The following is a 25,284-nucleotide window of genomic DNA, read 5'->3' on the forward strand; positions in this document are numbered from 1 at the left end:
ACTCTGTTCTCTCCAGAAACTGTACACAAAGGCGTGGGATGACCAGAAGGCCAAAGGCTACCACATCAAGGAGGATGCCATCTCTGTGCTGAAGGCTCGAGCTTCCAGAGATATCGTCAGTGATGTAAGGACGAAAAAAAAACAGTGGATGGAGTTTTACTACAGGTTGGAAAGTGGACCAACCCATTTCTATACAGGGTTTTTATTTAACCATTAAATTCCTCTCTTTTAGTACAAATACCATGATGGATACCGTAAACAGGTCGGCCACCACATCGGTGCCCGCTGCGTACAGGACGACCCTCTGATCATGCTGGCTATGAACTCAGCCAAGATCGCCAGTGATGCTCTGTACAAGAAGGACTTCAACAAGTCCAAGACCAAGTTCCACCTGCCTGTGGACATGCTGAATATTGAGCTGGCCAAGAAATGCCAGACCCAGGTCAACGACTTCAACTACAGAACTCACCTGCACCAGTGGACTTGTCTGCCCGACTCCAACGACGTGGTCCAGGCCAGAAAGGCCTATGATCTCCAGAGTGATGTAGGTTTACGGTCATGCACATGAATCGTCTTAATTTACACACAATATTGTACATGAGAGTTTCTCACATTGGGATTGTTGTCTGTCTGTATAAATCACCTGGAAAAAACATGAACAAATCTGCTTTGTTTCCTCAGGCGGTGTACAAAGCTGACATGGAGTGGCTTCGTGGATGTGGTTGGATGCCACATGAGTGTGTGGATGTCATGAAGGTGAAGCACGCTCAGAAGGTCCTGGCTGAGGTAAGTCTGCCCACTTATTACCTTCATTTTGACTATGTCAGTAGATGTAAAATCACAGATATATCTACATACACTTGTAGAATTTAACCAGAAATGTATATGCGCACACATAACTCCAGTAATGTTGATTAAATATTTTGTGTGTTTTGCTTCCTGCTATCATACAGAGAGGGTACCGCCTCAAGTTGGATGAACAGAAATTCACAGTTCCAGCTGACAGAGTCGACATACTCTGTGCCAAGCATGCTGCTGATGTCCTGAATGAGGTGAGGAGGACTCTCTCTGCTCCTCAGATCCTGATTGGATATGTTCAAAGTCAAACCAGTTTTTTCTTCACTAAACTTTACTAAACATTTCTCACTCTTTTTAGGCTAAGTATCGTGAGGCCTGGCACCAGGACAAGACCAAATACTCACTGGCAGAGACTCCAGGTCTTGTCACAGCCAGAGAGGTGGCTAAGAACGTCCACCCGGTAAGATGACTCCTTATGTGATGTATTGTCTGCATATTTCAATTCAGCATTGTCCTGTGACTTTTTAGTATTATTATAAACATATAATTTATATTTCCATCTCTTGTAGAAACTGTACACCAAAGCATGGGATGCAGTCAAAGCTACAGGATACTTCATGCCAGGAGATGCTGTGCCAATCAAGCAGTGCATCCACACAAGTAAAGTGCAAAGTCATGTGAGTAGCTAATACGAGCATTTAATAAAATATTTTATACTTAAACAAGGAGGACAATGAAATGAAGACAATGATTTATGTCTGCTCTGCAGCACAAGTACCTCGAATCATACCGCAAGCAGGTGGGTCACCACATCGGTGCCCTCAGCGTCCAGGACGACCCTCTGCTCATGCTGGCCCTGAACTCAGCCAAGATCGCCAGTGATGCTCTGTACAAGAAGGACTTCAACAAGTCCAAGACCAAGTTCCACCTGCCTGTGGACATGATTGCCTTTGAACTGGCCAAGAAATGCCAGATCCAGGTCAATGACGACCGCTACAGAACTCGCCTGCACCAGTGGACTTGTATGCCTGACTCCAACGATGTCATCCAGGCCCGCAAAGCATACGATCTCCAGAGTGACGTGAGTGCTCTTGAGAATTACACCAAGCCAGGATTTGTTTTATCATATTCACAGAATTAATTGACAGGGAGTTCTCCTCCTTTAACCCACTACAATGCTTCTTTGTTTGCGTCTGCAGAACGTGTACAAGGCCGACCTGGAATGGCTTCGAGGCTGCGGCTGGGTTGCAGCCGACTCCGTGGACCACGTCAAAGTCAGAAAGGCTCAGCGGATTATCAACGAGGTACGTTAACAATGTTATTGTCTGTCTTTTTACTGTCTTATTTAGCAATTTTTGCTGTTAGCTCATTGTGTCGGCGCTCTAATTTTATTTTACAGAGGCTCTACAAGAAGGATGCCCAAGACGCCTTCGGGAAATTCACCCTGGTTGTGGACCGCCCTGAGATCCTCTTGGCAAAGCAAAATGCTGCCAACCTCAGTGATGTATGTAAAAAAAAAAAAAAAAGAAACACAAATTGCTCAATTTCTAGATGTACATGTGAAAAATAAATACAAACAATTATCAAATCTTTTTCTTCCTACCATAGCTGAAGTACAAAGAGACATTCAATGCAGAGAAGGGTCACTACATCGGTTCAGAGGACACTCCTCAAATGGCCCACAGCAGAGAGGTGTCGAAGAACGTCAGCGAGGTAATTTTATAATGAAGCATATTCAATATTTTCATCAATCTGTAGACTGTGTATCACATATTTTCTCTGCCTTTCTTTTTAACATGTATCTATTTTCTATTATTTCAGAAACTCTACAAACTGGACTGGGACGAAACTAAGGCTACAGGCTACCAGCTCGACCATGAATACATCCCACTCATCATGGGCAGGAAGGGCAGGGACATCGCTAGTGATGTAAATCTCTCTTACTTTTTTTCTTTTTTGAAATAGTAGTTAGTGTTGATGATGAAGCAAAAGCAGAGGGAAATGATGTTGTCTTTGCAAATAAAATTCAACTCAGACTTTTTGCCTTTATTATGCTTCCTTCTAGGCCAAGTACAAGGACGCCCATGAGAAGGCCAAAGGTCACCACATGGCTGGTACCCTGGTTGATTTCCCTGACGTCATGCGCTGTGGAGAGCAGGAGAAGAACAAGGGACTGGTAAGACACTGTGAACACCATGCATGTTAGCAACATGCACAAGATACGTAGGACGCAAGATGTATGGTTTATAAATCTTCTTTATGTAGCACTTCTTATGCATTTAAATTTGCTTTTATTGCAGAGAGAATCCAATTTACATCATTCACATAAGATTTATTTTTGGTGAATATGTCTTCAATGGGAATTTCCGTGTCTTTACAGAGGCTCTACACCAAGGACTACCACCAGACCAAGACCAAGACCCACCTCCCACCTGACGTCATCGCTAACCAGGTGGCTAAGCGTTGTCAGGATATGCTGAGCGACGTCCTCTACCGCACCTACCTGCACCAGTGGACCTGCCACCCTGACCAGGAGGATGCCATCCGTGCCCGCAAGACCAATGAGATTCTCAGCGATGTAGGTTTTCACAAATTCTGCACACTTGTATTTGATTGATCTCTCTGTGGCATTTTATGTTTTGCAAAACGACTGTAATAGCATTAATTTTGAAGATTTTCCAATCAATGGTAGTGGTGGTTTTGCTAGAATAATCTGTATGCAAGCAAAATACTATAATATAATAAGATGTTTTCTCTGATTTTCACATTTAATAGGTGTACTACAAGGAGGACCTGAACTGGATGAGGGGTATTGGCTGCTATGCCTGGGACACACCAGAGATTATTCGTGCCAAGAAGTCCTACGAGCTGCAGAGCGAGGTGAGTGGCAACATGAAAGATCAAAGGAAATATTTAAAGCATTATTCACAATTTGTGGTTTAATATCCTCTTAACTTGTGGAGCTGTGATAGTTCATCCATATAATGTCTTATTTCCTTACAGCTTAAATACAGAGACGAGGCCAAGAAAGAATTCAACAATTACTCCATTGTGACGGACACCCCAGTTTATGTGACTGCTGTTCTGGGCCACACCTGGGCCAGTGAGGTGAGTAAACTGGAAAAAAATACAAATATAGTATATACATAAAATGCTAATATTTTGTTTAAGCTTTCAAATGAGTGCATTAATAAAACAATTGTCATCAACAGCTCAACTACAGGGAGGCTTATCATAAGGAGAAGCACCTGTACACCACTGTTCTGGATACCTACGACTATGCCAGATGCCACAACTTCAAATACTTCTTCAGCAACGTATGTGAAGATAAACAAACGTGTTCACATTCAGTGACGAGATTTAAGATACCAGCTCTGTACACATGTTGATAATGCTCTGGTTTCTGTCAACAGAAAAACTACACTTCTGCCTGGGATAAGATCAAAGCCAAGGGCTACCAGATCCCTCATGACTCAAACGCTATGCAACACGCTAAGCAGCAGAAGGTCGTCCTCAGCAACGTGAGTTAAAAACTTAGAGTTCCCTTCATTTCTGGATTTTCTCCATGCATACGAATTGGACTGTCGACCATTAAGAGACAATTTGAATGATCTTCTTCCTGTAGGTGAAATACAAGGAGGATTATGAGAAGTTCAAATCCCTCTACAGTCTGCCCAAGTCTCTGGAGGATGATCCTCAAACCGCTCGCTGCGTCAAGGCTGGAAAGTTGGTCCTGGACGTAAGTTCAATTCGCGCTGTCATTTTATCTGTATTAAAATAAACTAGGAGCTAAAACGTAACATCCAGCTGTGTGGATTTTTACGTATTTTCATTTTTTTGTTAGTTATCCATCTTTTTACAGTGCAGTTATAAAATACAAAACTAGAAAATAGGCTGAGTTTATGTCCTACTTTACATGGATGGTATGGCATATCAACTAAAAGAAAATTATTGTATCTGTCTTCACAGCGCCTGTACAGGGGGGACTATGAGAAGAACAAGGCCAAGAACCATATCCCACCAGACATGCTGGAGATCATGTCCAACCGCAACACCCAGTCCATGGTCAGCGGAATCCACTACCGCAAGTATCTGCACCAGTGGATCTGCCTGCCTGACATGCAGGTGTACGTCCAGGCTCGCAAAGTCAACGAGCAACTCAGTGACGTGAGTAACTTCCCTCTGTCTTTTTTATTATTATTATTATTATTATTTTTACGTAACATCTTATGTAAAAAAAAAACCCAGATGCAACAGAAAACTATCTGCTAAAAGTTACTTAAGTTTATGTTTCATTGTGTGCTCTCCACAGATCTTCTACAAGGATGATCTCAACTGGCTGAGGGGAATCGGCTGCTATGCCTGGGACACACCCGAGATCCTGCGTGTCAAGCACGCCGGTGACCTTCAGAGCGAGGTTAGTTAGTTGTTACATTTTTTTATACTTCTTGCATCTTTGGTAAACAGTCTTTGTGATCTTAACTTCCTGTTTGGTAAAAGTTTAATGCTAATTTATGCCACTTTTACTCCAGAACAAGTACAGAGCCAAGGGTATCGAGTCCTTCAAGGAATACTCAGTGGTGACGGACACTCCAGTGTATGAGACGGCCAAGCAGAACGCCCAGAACCTGAGCGATGTGAGTGACTTAAACATTTCTTATCAAAGCTGACAATCTACATTTTATTATAACAAATATATATATTCACGAAAACTAACATTTCATATTTTTCCCTCTCTTTTTCCAGCTGAATTACCGCTACGATTACAACGTCAACGTGAAGGGCACGAACACTGCTCCTGCTGTTACCATCGACACAGAGAGAGCACGTCTGGGTAACTACATCCAGAGTGACGTAAGTTAATTTTCCTTCACATTCAGTTGTGAATTACTTTCTCATAGAGACAGTCTATATATTGTATTGTTAAATTTCACAATGCACACTATTCTTTATGCCGTAGTGAGCAGTAACATCTAATTTTGGACACATGTGTATATAAGTTTTTAATGTTTATCCTCTGCTTTTTCAGTATGATTGTTTCTGCATATTGTTTATACACATACACTTTGTTTAAGCTGTGTCTATTTGCTTCTTTTAGAACTATTACAAAGAGGCCAACAAGAGCCTCATGCCGACTGGTTACTCCCTGCCGCACGACACTCCTCTCATCAAGCAGGTTAAGCATAACAGCATCGTCGCCAGCAACGTAAGTATTTCACCGTCCTGAATCAGTGCAGCCCTGTTGACTATGCAGCTTGATTTTAATGAATCACACACTTTTGGTTTTATTTGTGTAGGTGAAGTACAAGGAGGCCTATGAGATGACGAAGGCCAAGGCATACACTCTTCATCCAGAGGGCGTCAACTTTGTCACCAGTAGAAAAGCCAACAAGATGATCAATGAGGTAAGATGACACGCTGATGGAGATTTACTTTACTCTTACTCTTATGTGATGAAACAAGCTCATATGTCGTACTCTCTCTTCCTTAGCGTCTGTATCGTCAGCTGTACCACAAGCAAAAGGACAAGATCCACACAACCTACGACACCCCCGATATCAGACAAGTCAAGATGAACCAGGAGCACCTCAGCGACGTACGGAGCCGCCCCTCACGATATTAAAGGAGCTTTATGGAGTTGAATCGTACATTGTGCATTTACATTTATGCCACATTCTTGTTTCCTCTCTCACCCTAGTTGTGCTACAAAGAGAAATTCTACAACAGCAGAGGCCAGCTGATCTCTCTGCCCATTACACCCGAGCTGCTGCACTGCTACCACGTCAACGAAATCACCAGCGAGGTACGGCGCAAAAAGAGAGAGACACATGCTTTCACGAAGTTAACTTCAAGACCTTTGAAAAATTAAAAAAAATAAAATGTAAAAATAAAATCATTTTGTGTTTTTAGCTGAAATACAAAGAGGATCTGATGTGGCTGAGGGGCGTTGGCTGCTTCTTGTACGACACCCCAGAGATGGTCCATGTCCGCAACATCACCAAACAAAGGGTAGGTATTTCCTTTATATTTTCATTTCCAGTGCATATTCAGCTTTGGTCCAGGGCAATCATAATAATTTCTATTGTCTGTTTTTTTTTTATTTCTCCTCTTGTTAAAAGGTGACATATCCAGTGGAAGCCAAGAAGAACCTGGCCAACTACTCTGTGGTCCTGGACACCCCCGAGTACAAGCGTGTGACTGAGCTCAAGACCCACATGAGCAACGTGAGATGTTTTCCCACTCTAACACATTTAATCATGTTTTTGTAAAAAAATATATATTGTTGGTTTTCTGTTAGAAAATAATGATTGATGATAACTTTCTCTCCTCCTCCACCTCCTCCTCCTCCTCTCCCTCTCCTTTCAGCTGATCTACAAAGCCCACAGCAAGGAGGAGATGTCCAAGGTCACCAGCACTCTGGACTCTTTGGACATCAAGAGAGTCAAATGGGCCCAGCAGCTGACTAACAAGGCAAGTTCACATTAAATTAACAACTACATTATATTTACATAGATTTCTGTTCTTTATCGGGATAATCTAATAATGTTTTTGTCTGTTTCTCTACAGTACATGTACACTGATCTGGCTGCTAAGGAGAGAGCTCATTTCACTCCAGAAATTGATACTCCAAACATGGGCCATGCTAGAATAATGAAAGTGGTCTACAGCGATGTAAGTCTTTCTAATCTACCTCATATCTCCTTTATTTATTTTTGTTTATAGAGTTTATATTCTGTGTAGCATTTGAACCATACGTCACATACATGATTTCTTCCCTCAGAAAAAGTACAAGGATCAGTATGAGAAGATGAAGCACAGGTACACCGCCATCGCTGACACACCTATCCTGGTCCGTTCCAAGAAAGCCTACCTGCAGTCTAGTGATGTGAGTATGCTCGTTCAATCACCTTTTAATACTAACGATGATATTATCACCAGTGCAACAAACCCAAGAAGGACATGTTTCATTTTTGATTAATTTTAGTTTGGACTATAAACCAATGATCATTCCACAACATAATAATCTGTACAAATGAGTGCAAAATGTGGATTTTTCACCTCCAGATTACAATGATTGATTGAGAATTGATGCTACAGTATAAACACCACTAAACATTGACATGAAATGTATTCTTGATATTTTCAGCTGCGCTACAAAGAGACCTTTGAGCTCTCCAAGGGCCACTACCACACGGTCAAGGACGCTCTGGACATCGTCTGCCACCGCAGAGTCACTGACGATATCAGCGAGGTCAGCAAGTAGAAATCAGATGGTTGATTATTTATTATAAATGCATGCAAAGTTTAAGATCATTTTGGTTTGAACCCCTTTTCTCTCTCTCTCTCTCTAAATTAGGTTAAATACAGGGAGAAGTACATCAACTCTCTGGGTACATGGAAGTCCATCCCCGACCGCCCTGAGTTCTTCTTCAGCAAGATTGCCAATGACCAAATCAGCAACGTGAGCAGTTGATTTGTAATCCAAAATTATGCACACACACACACAAATGTTTGTATGCATTTATTTAACTCGAATCCTTTTATGTCTCTTTATAGATCAAGTACAAGGAGGACCTGGATTGGCTGAAGGGCATCGGCTGCTACGTATGGGACACACCTGAGCTGGTGCAGGCTGAGAGGAACAAAACTCTGTACAGTGAGGTGAAGGATCGATTTAGTTCACAATTTTAACATCTGTACAAATTCTGATAAACAGTGTTTAAACGGTGTTTAAAACGGTGTTTCTGTAAGTTCCCTAATAGCGGTTTTATTTCCTGGTAACAGAGACTGTACAAAGCGTCCTTCGAGAAGAACAGAGGCAACTTCAAGTACACCTGCGACACTCCGTTCTTCGAGGCCGTCAAGAACGCCTCCGTCCTCATTAACGATGTGAGTCTTTTCATTCTTCAACGACGAGCAGGAGATGAAATATTTATTTTTTTATAGCAAAAATCTTTACAGTTACTTTGTAAAATCTTCATTGTTGATCACATTTCTCTGTCTCTGTGCATCTCTGTCGGACTCTCAGCTTAAAGGTAAAAGAGCGTGAATTCATAGCACTATTTGATAATTGCCTATAATGTTTATAACCTGCTCTTGTTATGTGTATAAGTATAATATCAGGTGTTTAAAATGTCAATATCAACATGTTTTAACCTTCCTTTGATCCCCGGAGACGACTCGTCATCACACGACATTGTTGTACTGTATATTGTGGGTATTTGTCCTTAACCGCCTTCTGACGTTCTGAGCAGAGGGCCTACAGAGCTAACTATGAGAAGAGCAGGAGTAAGTTCACCATTACTACAGATGATCCTAGATACCAGCTGGCCAGGGCGAACAGGAAGATGAGCCAGGTAAACGCCCACGGTCGTGTCGCAAAGCCGGCCTGCAACCTCCGATCCGCTCCTCCAGACCTCTGACACTGGTGCATGAGGTCGTCGACAGCCCCGCCGTGGGGTCGTCCTCGCATGGCTATGACAGCTCGTCCAAACACGAACAGTTTCTCTCTATCTCTCTCTTTCTCTTCCTCTTTGTCTGTCTCAGTCGCTACTCGTTCTCTCTCTTTCTCTTCTTCCCATCGCAGGTTATTGCAAACAACAACAGTGCCGCTCAAATAGCAGCTGGAAGGTTATTTTGAGTGAGCAGGAGTCTCCTCCATCTGTGCCGTCAGAGAGACAGCTCAATTATAGATGACTTGGATGAATTAAAATCTTGAATATGTTCAAACCCGTGAACAAATGAAACTGATTCCTGTCACTCAGAGGGCACAGATGAGGACAAACAGCTCCTTTGTCACACTCGGATCTCCGGAGAGCTTCTCCAGTCTTCCCAGTGTCACTTCTGTCTCTCACCTGTCCTCAACTGTTGCATGTTGTGTGTATGTGTATGTATATGTGTGGACAGGTAAAATATAAAGCCAGAGCAAAGGATCTACTAAGGGGTGGCTGCAATGAGCTACTCCGCCCTGACATCCTCACAGCCCTTTACCAGTCCAGTGTGGGCAGTAAGGTAAACAGCCACAGAGCGGTGAACCATGGTAACGCTGATCTCTGTCCACAAACAGGCAGAAAACAAAACACTGTGTCGTTTTCTTTTTTTTTTTTAAACTCACAGTCTTTTATTTGTTCCTGCTCACTGTTTCTGGACAGGGCCTTCCCTCCATTCGTCTCATCTTAACTTCAAACGTGGTTTTAACTTCCACATGTTTCATCCTTTTCTTTCATCCTCTAATCCCTCCATTACCTAATTACTCCCCTTCATGCCCCATTGATGATCTACTCTAATTTTTTAACCTTGGTTGCCCAACATTTGGCAGACATAGTGTATCTAGAGTCAGAAATACAGCAAAATACAGAATTACAGCCTCTGCAGAGCAAGATAAGATATTTTATAATATATATATCCATTAGACTCCAGTTATACAGGTTGAAATTTATTAATACTAAGTGTAGATTTTAGATTTTAATTTCCTTCCTATGATTTTCTTTCTGTAAATAAGTGGCTCCAATTCATCCCCATGATGTTTTGTTTATGGTATTATTAATCTGCCGCTGCCTCTCTTGAGGTAACAGCGTCTTTATTGAAGCCACAGCCTCAGATTCAGATTCAGACTCAGTGAGTAATAAGCACACGATGGACTGCTGGTCACCATGAACTACGTGGGCACTGCAGACTTTCATGACTGAACTGTGGTAACAAACGTGTCCTTGTCCTCATTTTCATCTGGAAAATGGTTCCTTGTGTGTGTGTGTGTGTGTGTGTGTGTGTGTGTGCATGTTTCATGAAGCATGTTTTAACAAACATACACATTGCACCCTTTCACTCATATAGATCTGCATATAGATTATGTAGTATTCACACTGTGATTAATGGTTTTTGTAGAATAGTAAATGGAAAACAAAATAATTATTTTTGGACCTTAGCTTTATATTGTAACAACAGAAAGTAAATGTTTAATATGTTCATCTTAATTGACTCTAAGCAGAACAGTTGTGTTCTGGCTTTTCAGCATCTTCTATCACAAATTCATTCATTCCTTTCTCTAGGATAGATTTTATCTTTAGCCTCATAAGTTAGAAAGAAAACTAGCTATCAAAAGACACATTAGAAAAAAACAAATGATCACAACAGCAGATTGATCAGGAGTGATACTGACTGTTGGTCTGTTTCCACATCGTCGTCGTCCTCCTCCATCAGTGGAAGTACAGGGAGCAGTATGAACGTGCCAAGGACAAGTTCACCTCCATTCTGGAGACTCCAGAGTACGAGGCCCACAAACGCAGCAAGAAGATCAGTGATGTAAGTTTTTTTTATGTTTTGTTCATGTCAGCAGATTGGTTTGCAGGTTTGTTCTGAATTTGCCCTGACGATGTGGTGTTGATTACTCCCTTAGATCATCTACAGGATGGAGTACAACAAGACCAAGGCTAAGGGATACACCTTGCCTTATGACACGCCATACCAGCAGCACATGAAGAAGGTCAAGGATATCACCAGCACTGTAAGTCCTGCTCAGACTCAGACCGGCTGCACCAAAAACATGAAATACATCTGTATGTTGGATGTTTTATGATGGGGTGTCTCATGCATCTTGCAGCTGAAGTACAAAGAGGTGTACGAGAAGAGCAAGGCTCAGATCAACATCGATCCCGAGGCCCGTGACATCCGCGCTGCCAAGGAGGCCTACAAGAACATCAGCAACGTAAGTGTCCTGACATTTCTATTGCTATTACGACTATTGGTTATAGTAAAACTCATATTACCAGTATATATAATAATACATGGTTTCCTCTTTTTGTTTCTAGCTTGACTACAAGAAAAAGTACGAAGCCACTAAGAACAAATGGATCTGGACGACAGACAGACCTGACTTCCTCAACCATGCCAAGAACGCTTTGCAGCAGAGTGATGTGAGTCACTGCTTCCTACTCATGTATTTAGTGTAGATATTTCATTTTAACAACATGCAACAGTGTTTTTAAATTTTTTTCTCCCATCGTCTCACCTACAACAGGTTGAGTACAAATACGACAAAGAGATGATGAAGGGCTGCGTGATTCCCGTCGTTGATGACAAGTTGACCGTCCTGTGCATGAAAAACGCTGAAATGGCCAGTGATGTGAGTTGAAATTACCAAAGGGCAAAGAGAAAGTAACTCCAAATCCCAAATGATGCTGCTTCAGAGTGTGTTAATTAACTATTTGTGAATTTTTTCGTTTCATTCATCATCGCCCTCCAGGTGAAATACAAACTGAAGTACGAGCAGAACAAGGGCCACTACGTGCCCGTCATGGACACTCCTCAGATCCTCCATGCCAAGGCCGTACGCGTCCTGGCATCAGAGGTAAAGTCTATTCAGTAGGAATGAACCCGTTGAGAAATTATTTTCAGGTTTATGTTAAACTGAAAGAGACAATATGTGCTCTATAAGTTCTTTATTCTCCTCATCAGAGCAAATACAAGGAGGCCAGTAAGAAGGAGATGCAGTCTGGCTCTTTCACCACTCTCTCCCAGACCCGTGACACCGCCCACAGCAAGGAGGTCAACAAGCTCGTCAGCGGGGTAAAACTTCACACTTCGTATTTACTTCACAAAATCTGCTCAGTCATTTCATATTCCTGAAATACATTTTTTCATTATTTTTTTATGCTGTCGGCCTTAAACCTTCTGTCCTGTCTTCACAGAAACTGTACAAAGCGAAGTTCGAGAAGGAGAAGGGCAAGTCGAAGTACAACAACATGATCGTTCCACCTGATGTTCAGCATGCCATCGACGTGGCCAAGGCTCAGAGCAGCGTGAGTCACCTCACACAGTTCACAGCACATAAGAGATACTGTAGCATAAAAAAGATATTAAGGATGCAAACATCTAGTCGTACTTAACTGTTTTTCTTTTTCAATGCCTCAGATTGCGTACAAGAAGGACGCCAAGGCCGGCCTGCACTACACCACCGTGGCCGACCGTCCTGACATAAGGAAGGCCGCCCAGGCTTCCAAACTCATCAGCAATGTAACTACTTTTCACTTCTTCATACAGTACACATGGTTTACACAGGTCTGATTCTCAGTTACCATAAATATATCTGCTGTATGCACATGGATGAGTCCGTGGTTGACAAGTTCTTAGATATTTATGACAGATATGGTGAAGATTGAGCTAAATGTTTAAAAATTGATCAAATGATAAACCACTTGAGATGCATCATCTCGTTTTCAAGGGGGTCCTCGCACACAAAAATAACATTTAGCAAACTATTTAAAAAAGCAGCAAGATCAAAATATTTAAATACAAAAGTAATAGTAACTAATTAGACAATCTAACATAATGTCCTGAGAAATGTCCTTAAAAATCTATCTTATAACTATTATCAGAATTTGTCTATTTTTATTTATACATTTATTTATTTATTTTTTCTTCCTTTTTGATTTATTTTTATAGTTTTAATGTTTTACTTATTTAGCGAGGGGAAGAGGGGAAGAGGGGAAGGGAGGGAGAAAAAGTTTGCTCTGTTTCTTGCATGTAAGAATGTCTTGTTTGATTTCCTGTAACTTGCAAACAAAAACTAATAAACACATGCTTAAAAAAAAAATTAGACAATCTAACGAGACACACACATCAAAAATCAACAGGACCTACACATAAACTATCCCGCCACCTCCAACTACATCAGCTTCAACCATCAACAGATGGAAAAATAAATAAATACTGAGCTCTACTTGTAAGTTACAAAAAAAAAAAAAAAAAAACACTTGTTGCATGGTCTCACTGATTCTTGTTCTTGTCTCGTCTCCATCAGATCGGCTACCGTGATAAGGCCCGTGAGGAGGCCAGCCGTGGAGGCTCTCTGGCCCACCGTCCTGACATCGCTCTGGCCACCGAGGTGTCCAAGCTGACCAGCGAGGTACACAGAACCGGATCAGCCGTGTGTCTCAGCAGCACACTGTCCCTCTGAGTCTCTACAGTCGTCGTCTCTTAGATCACGTTTTCCTGTACTTATTTTACACACATGGACAGGTGGAAACGGCCGGCAGAGATCAGCTGCCTGAGTGTCGTTGTCAGATTCAGCTTCAACAATCTAATATGTTGCTGTTTTTAGATGCTTAGCAGCAGTCGTGTAGGGCTAACGGTACAACTAGCAGCTCCTCCATAGTGCTTCCTGCATTATAATCCCTGTCTTAATCTGCCACCGTGGCTCCATGAAAGTACATTTACATGTTTTAACTGCTCATATCACTGTACATGTGCCATCCTCATCCTTACACCTCTCCTCCCTCACTGCTCCACTCCTTCCTTTACCTGTAAACGCTTCACTCTCCTTACTCCTCGTCTCTCTCCTCCTCTCCACTCTTCTTCCATGATTTCCAAGCTTGTGTGTTCTCATCCCTCCATCTCACTGCGCTTTGTAGGTGGAGGCCAAGCCCTCCCTCCATGGAGCTGCTTCCTATGATACCCCCATGATGCGCCACATTAAGAAAATGAGTGCCGTGACTAGTGATGTAAGGAGGTTCACCCCCTGAGACTGAAGGGCTGCTACTGTCTGTCTGTCTCCTCTGTCTCCTCTGTTCCCGTCAACTGACAGATTAGTTGAATTCTGATTTTACTACAGGATTGACTGAGCCTGTGATGCAAACCATAAGGACGTTTGATGAAACGATTTGACTCAGCTTGTCATATATTTGACTGTGCACCCTCTGCTTTCTGTTTCCCTAACAAGCTTGTGTTCATTGCTAAGCATAGACAAGCACTGTATCGCTGCAGTAGTAGCATTTGTGCTAACCCTGCATCCTAACACTCAGACATTTTCCTACTTTTCTCCCATTTCACCTGTCTGATCTGAACACTGGCAGACAGTGTTAGATTTCGTTGAGGCGTTGGTACAGTACAAGTGTATGAATGTGTTAAAGGTGCAGAATAATTTATTGTTACCACTTAGATTTGCTTGTTCTTGTCTCAGACAGTGTTAAAGGATAAAACTCTGTCTCACTTTCTCTTTAAAGATGGTTGATCTGCAGATTTACTGAAACACAACCACAATCATACTGCTGTACCAGTCTTCCATATATAGTTTACTATATATGAAGTCCATGTTGTCTTTTATGTGGATCATAAAATGCTGTATTAGACTCTGTTCAGACTTAGCACCAAAATGCATCGTGGGTTGTCAGATCAGTTAAAACATAATTAATATGTGTAAAAAAAAAAACACATTTAGATTAGCTCAGACACTTGTCAGTATTAAATATTATCATGTTGTGTAGTCTTATCATAATTGATAGACGAAGGTAGTCAACTTTAATCACTGTTGATGCATGATGAGATTCACTGAGATGCATTTTAATGTCAAGTGTGAACTAAAGTCCACTTTAGCTGAATCCATGCACAAACTGGTTCTGTCCAAATGCACAACATGAGGTCTGACCAGCATCTGAGGGTGTCTCCACAGCTGACCCCTTTGGTTTTGACTGAGAAGAACCAGGACACGTTTGCTTTATTAAATCTGCAGCCTGAACCAAAGCAGCTGAAAAAAGGAAAAAAGTGCAAAAGTTTGAGTGAACTTCCTCTGAAGCCTGGAACCAATTTGCAGACGTGAACATGCCCTTTGAGACTAGATTGATGCATGGTAAAATTCATTTTATTGCGAAGATGCACAGTTTGTTATTTTTATTGTATAACAAGGGATACAAACTAATGTTGATAAAAACACAGCACACAATTTGTACAAAGCTTTTACATAATAATATATAATATATAATAATAATAATATTAATAATAATAACTGTCTACCTGTACAGAGTTACTCATCCCTTTTTATACACTATAAAAACAGCATTATGTTGCCGTTTCAATGTTTCCCACTGTGATGGAGTCATGTAAACCTTCCACTGGTTTTGCCCCCACCTCCCTCCTCCAGAGGTTACCACCTGCACTAACTCCTACATGTGTCTCCCCCCTGTTAGTTGAAGTACAAGGAGAAGTTTGACAAGGAGATGAAGGGAAAGAGGCCAAAGTATGACCTGAAGGAGAGTAAGATTTACAAGACGATGAAGGAAGCCAATGACCTGGCTAGTGAGGTAGGTGCATCGTTTCATATAACATGATTATGTCAAGTGCCTTTATTAATGGCTTAGTTTTTGCATTGTTTTTTGTTCATTTGTTTGTTCTATGTACTTTTTAAGTTATTTATGTATAAAACAACTGTAAAAAAAAATAATAATAATCCACAACCACAACAATAATGTAAGTATTATTTTTATAGCACTTTGCACAGATAAAATCACAAAGTGCAAAGTGGCTAAATAAAGCAAAAATAAATAATGCATAAATACAACACATTAAAAATATAATAGCATACCAAAGAAATAAAATAACATATCCGAGGCAACCAATCATCTAAAAGCTGTAGTGAGAATATACAATATTTTCATATCATACCACCTTATTAATAATCTCAGTAAAGTTTGTCCTTCCTTTTGGTTTGGTTTTACTTTTTGACCATGTTTATTTGTTTGCAATTGTGGATTTGTATCAATTATTCTTTGTGAAATAATAAAAAATAAATAAATAAATAAATAATCTCAGTAAAAAACATCATCTGCTGCTCTAAGATATAAATTTGTAATCGCACCGTCTGCAGGTGAAGTACAAGGGCGACCTGAAGAAGATCCACAAGCCTGTGACTGACATGGCCGAGTCTCTGTCCATGCAGCACAGCCTGAGCACCAGCAAACTGTCCAGTCAAGTAAGACCCCCATCAGCCCACCATCAGTAACCCCTCTCACTCTCTCACTCTCTCACTCTCTCACCCAGGAGGCTGCTGGGAGTTCTTTTCAGTTTCAGTGTTTCCTCTGCGGTTTCACTGAAATCTGTCTGACCTCAGAGTTTCCCTCACCTCTACTGTACTCGACCTCCATACCGCAGTAACAACACACACTCTGATTTATTCACTAAGCTCCATCATCAAAAACAAACAGCCATTGTTTCCCCATCTGGTAGTGACCCTTACCCACCCCTCTCTCACCCTTGACCCTCCCATGCTATCACCTTCTACTGTATAACCTCTACTTTCCCACTTTTTCCACTTTTTTCCTCCTGTAGTTCCCACAATACCTCTCTTAGACACTAACACAAACATGTGTGCTGCTTCCCACTGAGTTTTACATCATTTTTCACACACTTTTTAACGTCCATTTTTAATTTTCCCCTCTCATCGTTTTCTGACGATGTCTTTTTTTTGCTGAGAGCTTTTAAAAGTCACTGTTTTTTGTTTCTCTCATTAAATATATTATGAAACTGATGGGAGTAAACTCCAGACAGACGGTCTGTTTCTCTGGTTCGCTGTACTGAGCTCTCTTATTTGACTGGGAATCCCCCCCTGTAGTACTGCTACAAGAAGAAATTTGAGGAGAGTAAGGGTCACTACCATATGATTGCTGACACACCAGAGCAGCTCCATCACAAGGAGGCCTCTGAGCTTCAGAGCAACGTAAGTGGTTCAGACGCCAGGTGGGGTTCACAAACACTGCACCCTCCCCCAAAACACTGCTGTGGGGCTGAATTGTTATCTGCTAAACAAATGTGTTTCTCATATCTTTATTTCTCACACATTGGGATGTTTTTTTCATTGTTTTGTTGATCATTTAAATTGATGGCAATGTAACACTACAGTAGGTGGTTAATTAGCTTTAATAACTGTGGAAAAGTGCATCAGATGTTAACATTTATGTTTAATATTTTACACACTTGCCTCCAAATGCAATTTACAGACAGAATATTTGTGTAGAAATGTCATTTCACTTCATATTTTACGTTATTATACTGTATTATACTACCTTTTCTAGTTGATGGTTTAGTATTTTAGGTTTTTCATGTATTTTTCTGACACTCCAGACAGCCACAGGTTTTCATTGTTGCCCATATAATATAAAAATCAATTATTAAACTACTGAAAAATGGCTGAGCTGTGTAATCCATCACAGTGAACTTCAATTTGCACGTTACATATATTTTTAATTTGGTTACGTAGCAGACTGAAATTAGTTTAAAAAAAAAAAAATCCATTATAATAATGTACCTGCAGTTGACATTACATTTCTGTGGGGCTGCTCCAGGTGAAATACAAGGAGAAGTACGAGAGGGAGAAGGGCAAGCCCATGCTGGACTTTGAGACTCCCACATATGTGACTGCGAAGGAGGCCCAGCACATGCAGAGCCAGGTAAACACCAGACGCCACACACACACACACACACACACAGTCCATTAAAACAGACCCTCTCTCCTCAGTGCCTGTTTATGTATTAACCTGTATTGTATTGTACTGCCTCTTGGTTATATATTGATACGCTTCAGCTTGTTGGATGTCAAGCTATTGTTTATATTAGACCTACAGAATGTTTTTGAAGTTTGTAAAAAAAAAAAAAAAAAACATTTTACAGTGCCTTTAGTGCCAGTTTATTGTGTTTTGGTGCTTATTACAGAATCTAATGACATGTTTTTATGTGTTTTTTTTTACAATTTACATCATGGTAAATTGTCATTTCCCTTCACTACTTTCTACTTCCAATTAAGAAACTGGAAGCAGGCAGTGTAAAATGTGTTAAAATTAAACTCACACAATGCCTTGTTTATTGTTCCCTAATGCTTTTTATGATATAAGTGCAGATATTTTCCTCTGTCTCTCATTGGTCTCAGCCTGGATTATAGATTTTTTCACTGTGTTAATTTACAATCATTTGATACATCCAGTGTTAAACTCCAGACTCCAAACACGAGAGATGTTTTTTATAACATGTACACACAAACACTCACATTAGAGACTGCAGCTACAGAAACTGTGTGTCAGTTATGAACAGAGTGGTCGTGTGAACCGGGATTGAGGTAACTGCATTATGAACCAGCACTGCTTGCATGTGGTTATCTGAGCTTCTGTCTGTCCCCTTGTCTTGTCTTTGCGGCCAATAGAAAGACTATAAAAAGGACTATGAGGAACACATGAGGGGCAAGAACCTCTCAGGCTTGGAGGTCACCCCTGCCATGTTACATGTCAGACACGCCACCAAAATAGCCAGTGAGGTAATGAAAAAGGATAATTTATCCCTGACAGCTTCACCCTCTTTACCTCTTTACCCATGCTTTGTAATCGTACTAAGACCACATCACAACCATGGTCCCTCTTTCTTGACACTACCTCTTTTTAAAAAATAAATACATTTAACAGTTTCCTTCCTTTATACAGGTTCATCCATGTAGTTTAGTTTTAATTCTTTTGCATGATTCACAATACACAGCCTTATACTATTAATCATGCAACTTTCATCCATCCTCCTTGTCTCTCTATCCACTGTGTGACTTGTAGTAGTATTAGGTAGTATTGTTTCTACCTGAACGTACTGACACGTTGGGTTCCTAATTTCACTTTAAACCCTTCTTAATCTTGCAGATGATTAGGAACAGCTTTATTTTGAAAGGTCTGCATGTTTGCATGTGGCGATTTGAGTGATGCAGTTGTTGGTGAAATACTGAATTTGTATTGTTTTTTGTTTTTTATGCTCTGTCTGATAAAATGTGGTTCAACTTGTCTTTTATCAGGATTTACTGCCAAAGTCACCAACGTCTCCTCCTCTCTGCATGAAAGCAACCATCTTAACTTTTTTAGAATAGGAATAGAAATAGACCATAATTCTTTAGTTTCGTTTTTTTTATTTTTTTTTTTCGGGGTGGAGACTTGGTGACTTTGAGCTCAAAAGGCGAGCCGCAGAGCTTGCCTACTGTACCGTCTTACATGTCCGCCTTGGCCTGGCCTGCCTGTGTGCCCTTGTCTGCAGTCTCTCTGTTCTTCTTCCGTCCTGTAGAAAGAGTACAGGAGGGATCTAGAAGAGGGAGTGAAGGGTAAAGGGCTTACTGTACTGGAGGAAACTCCGGAGCTTTTGAGAGCAAGGAATGCCACTCAAATCCTGTGTGAGGTACGACTGACTTGAGAGGTGATGGCGTGAGGCGGCATCACGCTCTCGTCCGAGTGACTTCCCACAATCCCGCTCGTGGTGCCTCACCTGCTGAATCCCATCCCCTCTTTAACTAAGCTTCATCATCGCACTAAAAAAAAGGGCGACTGCTGGGTGTGACTCCTGCTCTGGTCCCTGCTTCATGACAACACTAATTCTCCCATGATTTTCTCCTCTACTTTTTTTGCGTCTAATATTATTTCAAAAGCCACAAATACACTCAGAGCATGTCTTACTTTATTTTATTTTTTTAATTGAATACTGGATTTTAATTTATTTGACGTTTTCTGACTTTTTCTTGCTTGTGTAGACTCTACTGACTGAAGTTTTACAGAAACATTTTAGCACATTATTTTTCTAAAGATAAGTGTTTTGGGTCTTTTTTTTTCATTTCATATTTTGATAAATGAACTGAAATGATTAAAAAAGTAAGAGAAAACAGGCTTGATAATAACTAATTATGCCTTAACAGACTATCCTTGACTACTGCTGTTTTTATTTTTCAGTTTTGAATGGAGCCTCACACACACTCCTGCTTTCCAATTACCACTTTTGTTCCTAATTTCCTCTAACTTTCTTTGTTCACCATTCCCCCAGGCCACGTGGTGTTTCTACCCCCCCTTTCCGTATGAATGAGTGGAAGTCTTTACATTAAAAAATCCTGTCTGCTTTTATATTTTTACTTTTATATTAACAGTTTATGACCTGTAACTTCTACAGAGAGAGTACAAGAAGTCACTGGAGCAGGAGATTAAGGGCAAGGGAATGTTGGCTTTGGCTACGGACACCCCCGACTTCATGAGGGCCAGGAACGCTACTGACATCCTCAGTCAGGTCTGAATCATATCGTCTCATTATGTTGTTTGTTTTGCATAAACAGAGCACAACCCACAGAGGTTTCTGCATTACGATCATGATTTGTGAACACTGACATTTTCTTCGCTCTGCAGACTAAGTACAAGCAGACCGCTGAGATGGACAGGGCCAGCTACACCACCGTCATCGACACCCCGGACATCATCCACGCTCAGCAGATGAAGAACATTGTTAGCCAGGTAATGAAGAGATTTCAACTCAACTGGGGCGGAAATAGCAAATTCTTTATTAGGAGTAACCCCTTGAGATATGCTATCTCGTTTTAGAGGGGACCCTACATATATAACAATGTACAAAACAGTCAAAAATAGACAAGACCATAGACAAAAAAGCGAAACAAAGCAGCAACAGAACAACAACAAAATGTGAATTTTCTCTGTTGCCCTCAGGTCGTCGCTACTGTATGTCTCACCTGTTTTTAAGACTAACCGTTTTTTAAAACTTTTATCCCCTCTGCTATTCGTCTCTTAAATTCTTTATAATGATTTTATTCCTTTTATCATGTACATCTGATTGGTTAACATGTGCAACCTATCTATTTATTCACTCTATTCACCTTGATCCTTGATGACACTTTATTCCTTGGCATTCTATTCTATTTATTTACTCTACCTTATTTCCTATGTATTTATTGTGTGTACTGTGTTTTTGTACTGTGCCAGTATGCAAGCTGCTGAAACCAATTGCCCCTGGTGGGATTAATAAAGTTGTCTGAGTCTGAAAAAGTAACAACAAAACAGTAAATTGACAAATCAATCAGACAAAACAAAGTTATACAAAGTCATAATTTTCATTTTCAATTTTCATGGATCAGCAGCAAACAAGCAGAAATATGGACGAAGAAAGAAAGAAATGTCTCGGTCTCATCTTCTATCTGTTTTAACAGCTGGTTGTATTTGTGTCCAACAGAAAAAGTACAGGGAGGAGGCCGAGAAGACCATGTCTCACTACGTGCCGGTCCTGGACACTCCGGAGATGCAGAGAGTCCGTGAGAACCAGAGGAACTTCAGCACCGTAAGTGATGAACGTTAACGAATGACAACAACGCGTCTTTGACCTTTGTCGTAGTCAGAAGTCAGAGGTTTTTGTTTCGGTGTCTGGTGGCTCTGTGTACGTCTCCGTGTCTGCTGTAAAGTATTATCTTCAATACTTTCAACTTCTGCACTGTCAGTATTTTGTCTTTAAGTGTTTGAGTAAGAATAGCTTTCATGCTAATCTGTAGCTAAGATAAACTTGAGTTGATAGGAAGAAGACATTTCTCTTCTGTGTCATTGTGAAACATTTTAACTGCACTTTTTGTTTTTCTCTCTGTAGCATCAATACCAGATTGACCTTAAAAACATAAAGGGCAAAGTGTCTACTGTAAAGGACACTCCTGAAATGCTCCGTGTTAAAGAGAATACAAAGAATTTCAGCTCGGTATCTACTCCACAATATTTTTATGTTAACATTTTTGTTAACATTTTCTAATAACACTTTTTCTTTCTTTCTTTCTTTTTACATTTTTACTAGATTTTTTTTTATTTATTTAGACTGTATTTCCCCATCTTTAACAAACCCTGACATGCAGCCCTTATTTCTTTGGACCAAACAGATTTTATTTAACTGTGTCAAACATGCTGCATTTTAATTCACGCAACACTAACCCCTGACAGTTTGTTCTATAGTTGTTAGTGCAGAGCTTGTGTGTTGGAAAATAGTTTGCTCACTGTATCATGTTGTTGTGTACATTGTCCAGAGATCTGTGTTTTTTATGTTTGTCTCATTTAATGTGTTTTTATTGGCAAAAAAAAAAATGCTCACCTGGTCCCACACAGGTAAACAGGTGTAGTTTGTAATCCTGCAGCTAGTCGACATCATCCAAAAGTTAAACTCAGTTTAACCATTGGTTGCCGCTTTCGTCCCTGGTCCATGTAAAGATTCAGTACAAAGAGGATTTGGGAAGAGGAACAGATTTACCCGAGACCCCTGAGATGGAGCGAGTTAAACGCAACCAGCAGAACATAAGCACGGTACTCCACAGAGTGACCCTGCCCCCCCTCATCTCCTCCTCTTTCATACTCCCCTCCATAGAAAATAGAAAATAATATAACCAGAGCTGCCTTCACATGTAATCTCCCCCCATCCAAAGGTCTCATGCTTTTGTTAACTTGTATAAACATGTAGCTTAATTTCTTTAAAGGGATAGTTCAACATTTTGGCAAATCGGCCCATTGCCATAATCCCCATAGTTTTAGGAGTAGGTTTGTTACCTTTAATTGTCGGTGCAAGCTGTTTTTAGAACGGCGGAGCAGAGCCGTGAGCTACTCAGAGCTATGCTATGGAGGCTCATGGGATATATTGGGTTCCCTCATCAAACTCATCAAATACACAATCTAACAACTCCAAAACACTCTCGAGGACAAGTTGTGACCTGCACAATCACCACGCTATGAGATAACAACAGAATGCTATGAGACAAAGTTGTTTTAGAGGCAAATGCAGAGACTGCTTGCTGAAAAACTGCCCCCGACGGGAACGCGCATCAGCGGTTTTGCATGAATTAGCCATTAGCCTCCGTAGTGTAGCTCTGACAAGCTTGCGGCTCTGCTCCGCCATTCTAAAAATAGCTTGCACTGACAATTAAAGGTAACGATCCTACTGCTAAAACTTTATTATGGCAATGGGCCAATTTGCCAAAATGTTGAACTATCCCTTTAAGATCATAGCCTCGTTTTCACGTCACACTAAATGTCCAAAAGTATGTGGACATCACTGACCACCCCGACGTGATTAACTCAATGAATTATTGTCAATTTTTGAAAACAAATCATGCGTATTGCACACCTTTAAGTGTGATTGCTGTTGTTATGAATGAGTGGACATACGTGTGTGTGTGTGTGTGCTGTACATACCGTGTCCTCTCTGTGTGTCTCTGTCTGACTCTGTGTCTGTGTTAACTTATACGATGGGCAGAAACAGTACAAGGAATCTGTGGGTCAAGGCACAGCCATACCTGACCTCCCTGAGATGAAGCGGGTCCGAGAAACCCAGAAGAATATCAGCTCGGTAGAGGAACAAACAGACCTGCAGTGACCCCCCCCTCCCCCCTTTTATAATCATTCCTCAAAATGACCTCTACCATTTTATTTTTTCACTCTAGAAAACTTCACCTTCTCTGTCTTTTTTTTATTACCTCCATCGTTTTCTCTCCTCCATCTTAACTGAGCTTCATAAATCATTCCTTGATGACTTTGTATTTGGGAGATTGATTCATCCGTAGGGTTTTCCTCCTTCATGATTATTAGTTTCATCTAAACCCAGAAGTGATAAAAAAAAATATATATATATATTTCTCCTCATCCATTTTGAAAACAGATGCTGTATATTTCACATCTGTGCTTATTCCCAACATATTGAACTACCACTGAACTAGATAAAAATCAGTTTGAGTGATAACTTTTTATTGTTAGTTGTTGTAAACCATGTTTTGTTGTGAATGAGTGGACGTGCCTGTGCTGTGTTGTGTTGTCCTCTCTTTGTGTCCTCTCTGTCTGACTCTGTGTCTGTCTTAACTTATATACGATGGGCAGATACAGTACAAGGACTCTATGGGTCAAGGCACAGCCATACCTGACCTCCCTGAGATGAAGCGGGTCCGAGAAACCCAGAAGAATATCAGCTCGGTAGAGGAACAAACAGACCTGCAGTGACCCCCTCCCCCCTTTTTATAATCATTCCTCAAAATTACCTCTGACCTCTACCATTAGTTTTTGATTTTAAATCTAGAAAACTTCACTTTTTGTGGTTTTTATTACCAGTTTCTCTCCTCCATCTTAACTGAGCTTCATAAATCATTCCTTGATGACTTGATATTGAGTGTTTGGGTCATCTGTAGGATTTTCCTCCTTCATTATAATTCATTTCATCTAAACTCAGGAGTAATAAACTAAATTAGGTGTCATTCATTTTGAAAACAGATGCTGTGTGTTTCCACATCTGTACTGATCCCCATTGAAATAGATGAAAATCAGTTTGAGTGATAACTTTTTTTTTATTGTCAGCGGTTTTATTGTGTTGTGAATGGATAGACGTGTCTGTGCTGTGCTGTGTTGTCTTCTCTGTGTGTCCCTGTCTGACTCTGTGTCTGTGTTAACTTATACGATGGGCAGGTACAGTACAAGGACTCTGTGGGTCAAGGCACAGCCATACCTGACCTCCCTGAGATGAAGCGGGTCCGAGAAACCCAGAAGAATATCAGCTTGGTAGAGGAACAAACAGACCTGCAGTGACCCTCATTTTATCCTCTTTAAAATCCATTCCTCTATACAACCTCTGACCCCTCCCACTTATCTTAAAGTCCACCAAACGTCCTACCTCTCATGTTTTTATTACAGATTATTTTGTCCCTCCCTCATCCTAACTGAGTTTCATAAATCATTCCTTGATAACTTGATGTTGGGAGTTTGAGGATTTTTCTCCGTCATGATAATAAATTTCATCTAAACCCAGAAGTAATAAACTAAATGACGCCATCCATTTTTGAAAAAGCGGAACTTTTCTTATTTTCAACGTATCCAGCTACAATATCTTTAAAATACATAAAAATGTATGTGAATAATGTGTTTT

At 40.7% G+C, this 25,284-nt stretch overlaps 1 protein-coding gene across 50 annotated transcripts in view; it reads left to right on the forward strand.

Moving 5' to 3' along the window:
• Positions 1 to 25,284, forward strand: part of neb (nebulin) — a 61,580-nt gene that overhangs the window by 29,266 nt on the left and 7,030 nt on the right. For 3 of the 50 annotated variants that reach the window (XM_085764811.1, XM_085764817.1, XM_085764828.1), the window contains exons 73-126: positions 17 to 124; positions 233 to 544; positions 682 to 786; positions 954 to 1,052; positions 1,157 to 1,258; positions 1,368 to 1,475; positions 1,568 to 1,879; positions 1,998 to 2,102; positions 2,198 to 2,302; positions 2,407 to 2,511; positions 2,620 to 2,727; positions 2,864 to 2,974; positions 3,179 to 3,376; positions 3,574 to 3,678; positions 3,802 to 3,906; positions 4,011 to 4,115; positions 4,212 to 4,319; positions 4,424 to 4,537; positions 4,768 to 4,965; positions 5,111 to 5,215; positions 5,331 to 5,435; positions 5,545 to 5,652; positions 5,897 to 6,004; positions 6,096 to 6,203; positions 6,290 to 6,394; positions 6,497 to 6,601; positions 6,709 to 6,807; positions 6,918 to 7,022; positions 7,165 to 7,269; positions 7,366 to 7,470; positions 7,580 to 7,684; positions 7,946 to 8,050; positions 8,156 to 8,260; positions 8,356 to 8,460; positions 8,584 to 8,688; positions 9,054 to 9,155; positions 10,999 to 11,100; positions 11,195 to 11,302; positions 11,399 to 11,503; positions 11,607 to 11,711; positions 11,816 to 11,920; positions 12,041 to 12,145; positions 12,253 to 12,363; positions 12,486 to 12,596; positions 12,709 to 12,810; positions 13,598 to 13,702; positions 15,759 to 15,872; positions 16,436 to 16,540; positions 17,180 to 17,284; positions 17,910 to 18,014; positions 19,651 to 19,761; positions 20,521 to 20,634; positions 20,751 to 20,855; positions 21,586 to 21,690. In XM_085764811.1, coding sequence (XP_085620937.1) covers positions 17 to 124; positions 233 to 544; positions 682 to 786; positions 954 to 1,052; positions 1,157 to 1,258; positions 1,368 to 1,475; positions 1,568 to 1,879; positions 1,998 to 2,102; positions 2,198 to 2,302; positions 2,407 to 2,511; positions 2,620 to 2,727; positions 2,864 to 2,974; positions 3,179 to 3,376; positions 3,574 to 3,678; positions 3,802 to 3,906; positions 4,011 to 4,115; positions 4,212 to 4,319; positions 4,424 to 4,537; positions 4,768 to 4,965; positions 5,111 to 5,215; positions 5,331 to 5,435; positions 5,545 to 5,652; positions 5,897 to 6,004; positions 6,096 to 6,203; positions 6,290 to 6,394; positions 6,497 to 6,601; positions 6,709 to 6,807; positions 6,918 to 7,022; positions 7,165 to 7,269; positions 7,366 to 7,470; positions 7,580 to 7,684; positions 7,946 to 8,050; positions 8,156 to 8,260; positions 8,356 to 8,460; positions 8,584 to 8,688; positions 9,054 to 9,155; positions 10,999 to 11,100; positions 11,195 to 11,302; positions 11,399 to 11,503; positions 11,607 to 11,711; positions 11,816 to 11,920; positions 12,041 to 12,145; positions 12,253 to 12,363; positions 12,486 to 12,596; positions 12,709 to 12,810; positions 13,598 to 13,702; positions 15,759 to 15,872; positions 16,436 to 16,540; positions 17,180 to 17,284; positions 17,910 to 18,014; positions 19,651 to 19,761; positions 20,521 to 20,634; positions 20,751 to 20,855; positions 21,586 to 21,690 — 6,321 coding nt within the window. Of the gene's footprint in view, positions 1 to 16; positions 125 to 232; positions 545 to 681; positions 787 to 953; positions 1,053 to 1,156; positions 1,259 to 1,367; positions 1,476 to 1,567; positions 1,880 to 1,997; positions 2,103 to 2,197; positions 2,303 to 2,406; positions 2,512 to 2,619; positions 2,728 to 2,863; positions 2,975 to 3,178; positions 3,377 to 3,573; positions 3,679 to 3,801; positions 3,907 to 4,010; positions 4,116 to 4,211; positions 4,320 to 4,423; positions 4,538 to 4,767; positions 4,966 to 5,110; positions 5,216 to 5,330; positions 5,436 to 5,544; positions 5,653 to 5,896; positions 6,005 to 6,095; positions 6,204 to 6,289; positions 6,395 to 6,496; positions 6,602 to 6,708; positions 6,808 to 6,917; positions 7,023 to 7,164; positions 7,270 to 7,365; positions 7,471 to 7,579; positions 7,685 to 7,945; positions 8,051 to 8,155; positions 8,261 to 8,355; positions 8,461 to 8,583; positions 8,689 to 9,053; positions 9,156 to 9,705; positions 9,811 to 10,998; positions 11,101 to 11,194; positions 11,303 to 11,398; positions 11,504 to 11,606; positions 11,712 to 11,815; positions 11,921 to 12,040; positions 12,146 to 12,252; positions 12,364 to 12,485; positions 12,597 to 12,708; positions 12,811 to 13,597; positions 13,703 to 14,207; positions 14,298 to 15,758; positions 15,873 to 16,435; positions 16,541 to 17,179; positions 17,285 to 17,909; positions 18,015 to 18,760; positions 18,872 to 19,650; positions 19,762 to 20,520; positions 20,635 to 20,750; positions 20,856 to 21,585; positions 21,691 to 21,990; positions 22,096 to 25,284 lie in introns of all 50 variants that reach the window. The other 47 variants (XM_085764820.1, XM_085764830.1, XM_085764843.1 and 44 more) reach the window with 31 other exon arrangements.

This window comes from Trachurus japonicus, chromosome 21 (assembly GCF_045865225.1).
Source record: "Trachurus japonicus isolate A0001 chromosome 21, Traja_1.0".
Lineage (NCBI taxonomy): Eukaryota > Metazoa > Chordata > Actinopteri > Carangiformes > Carangidae > Trachurus > Trachurus japonicus.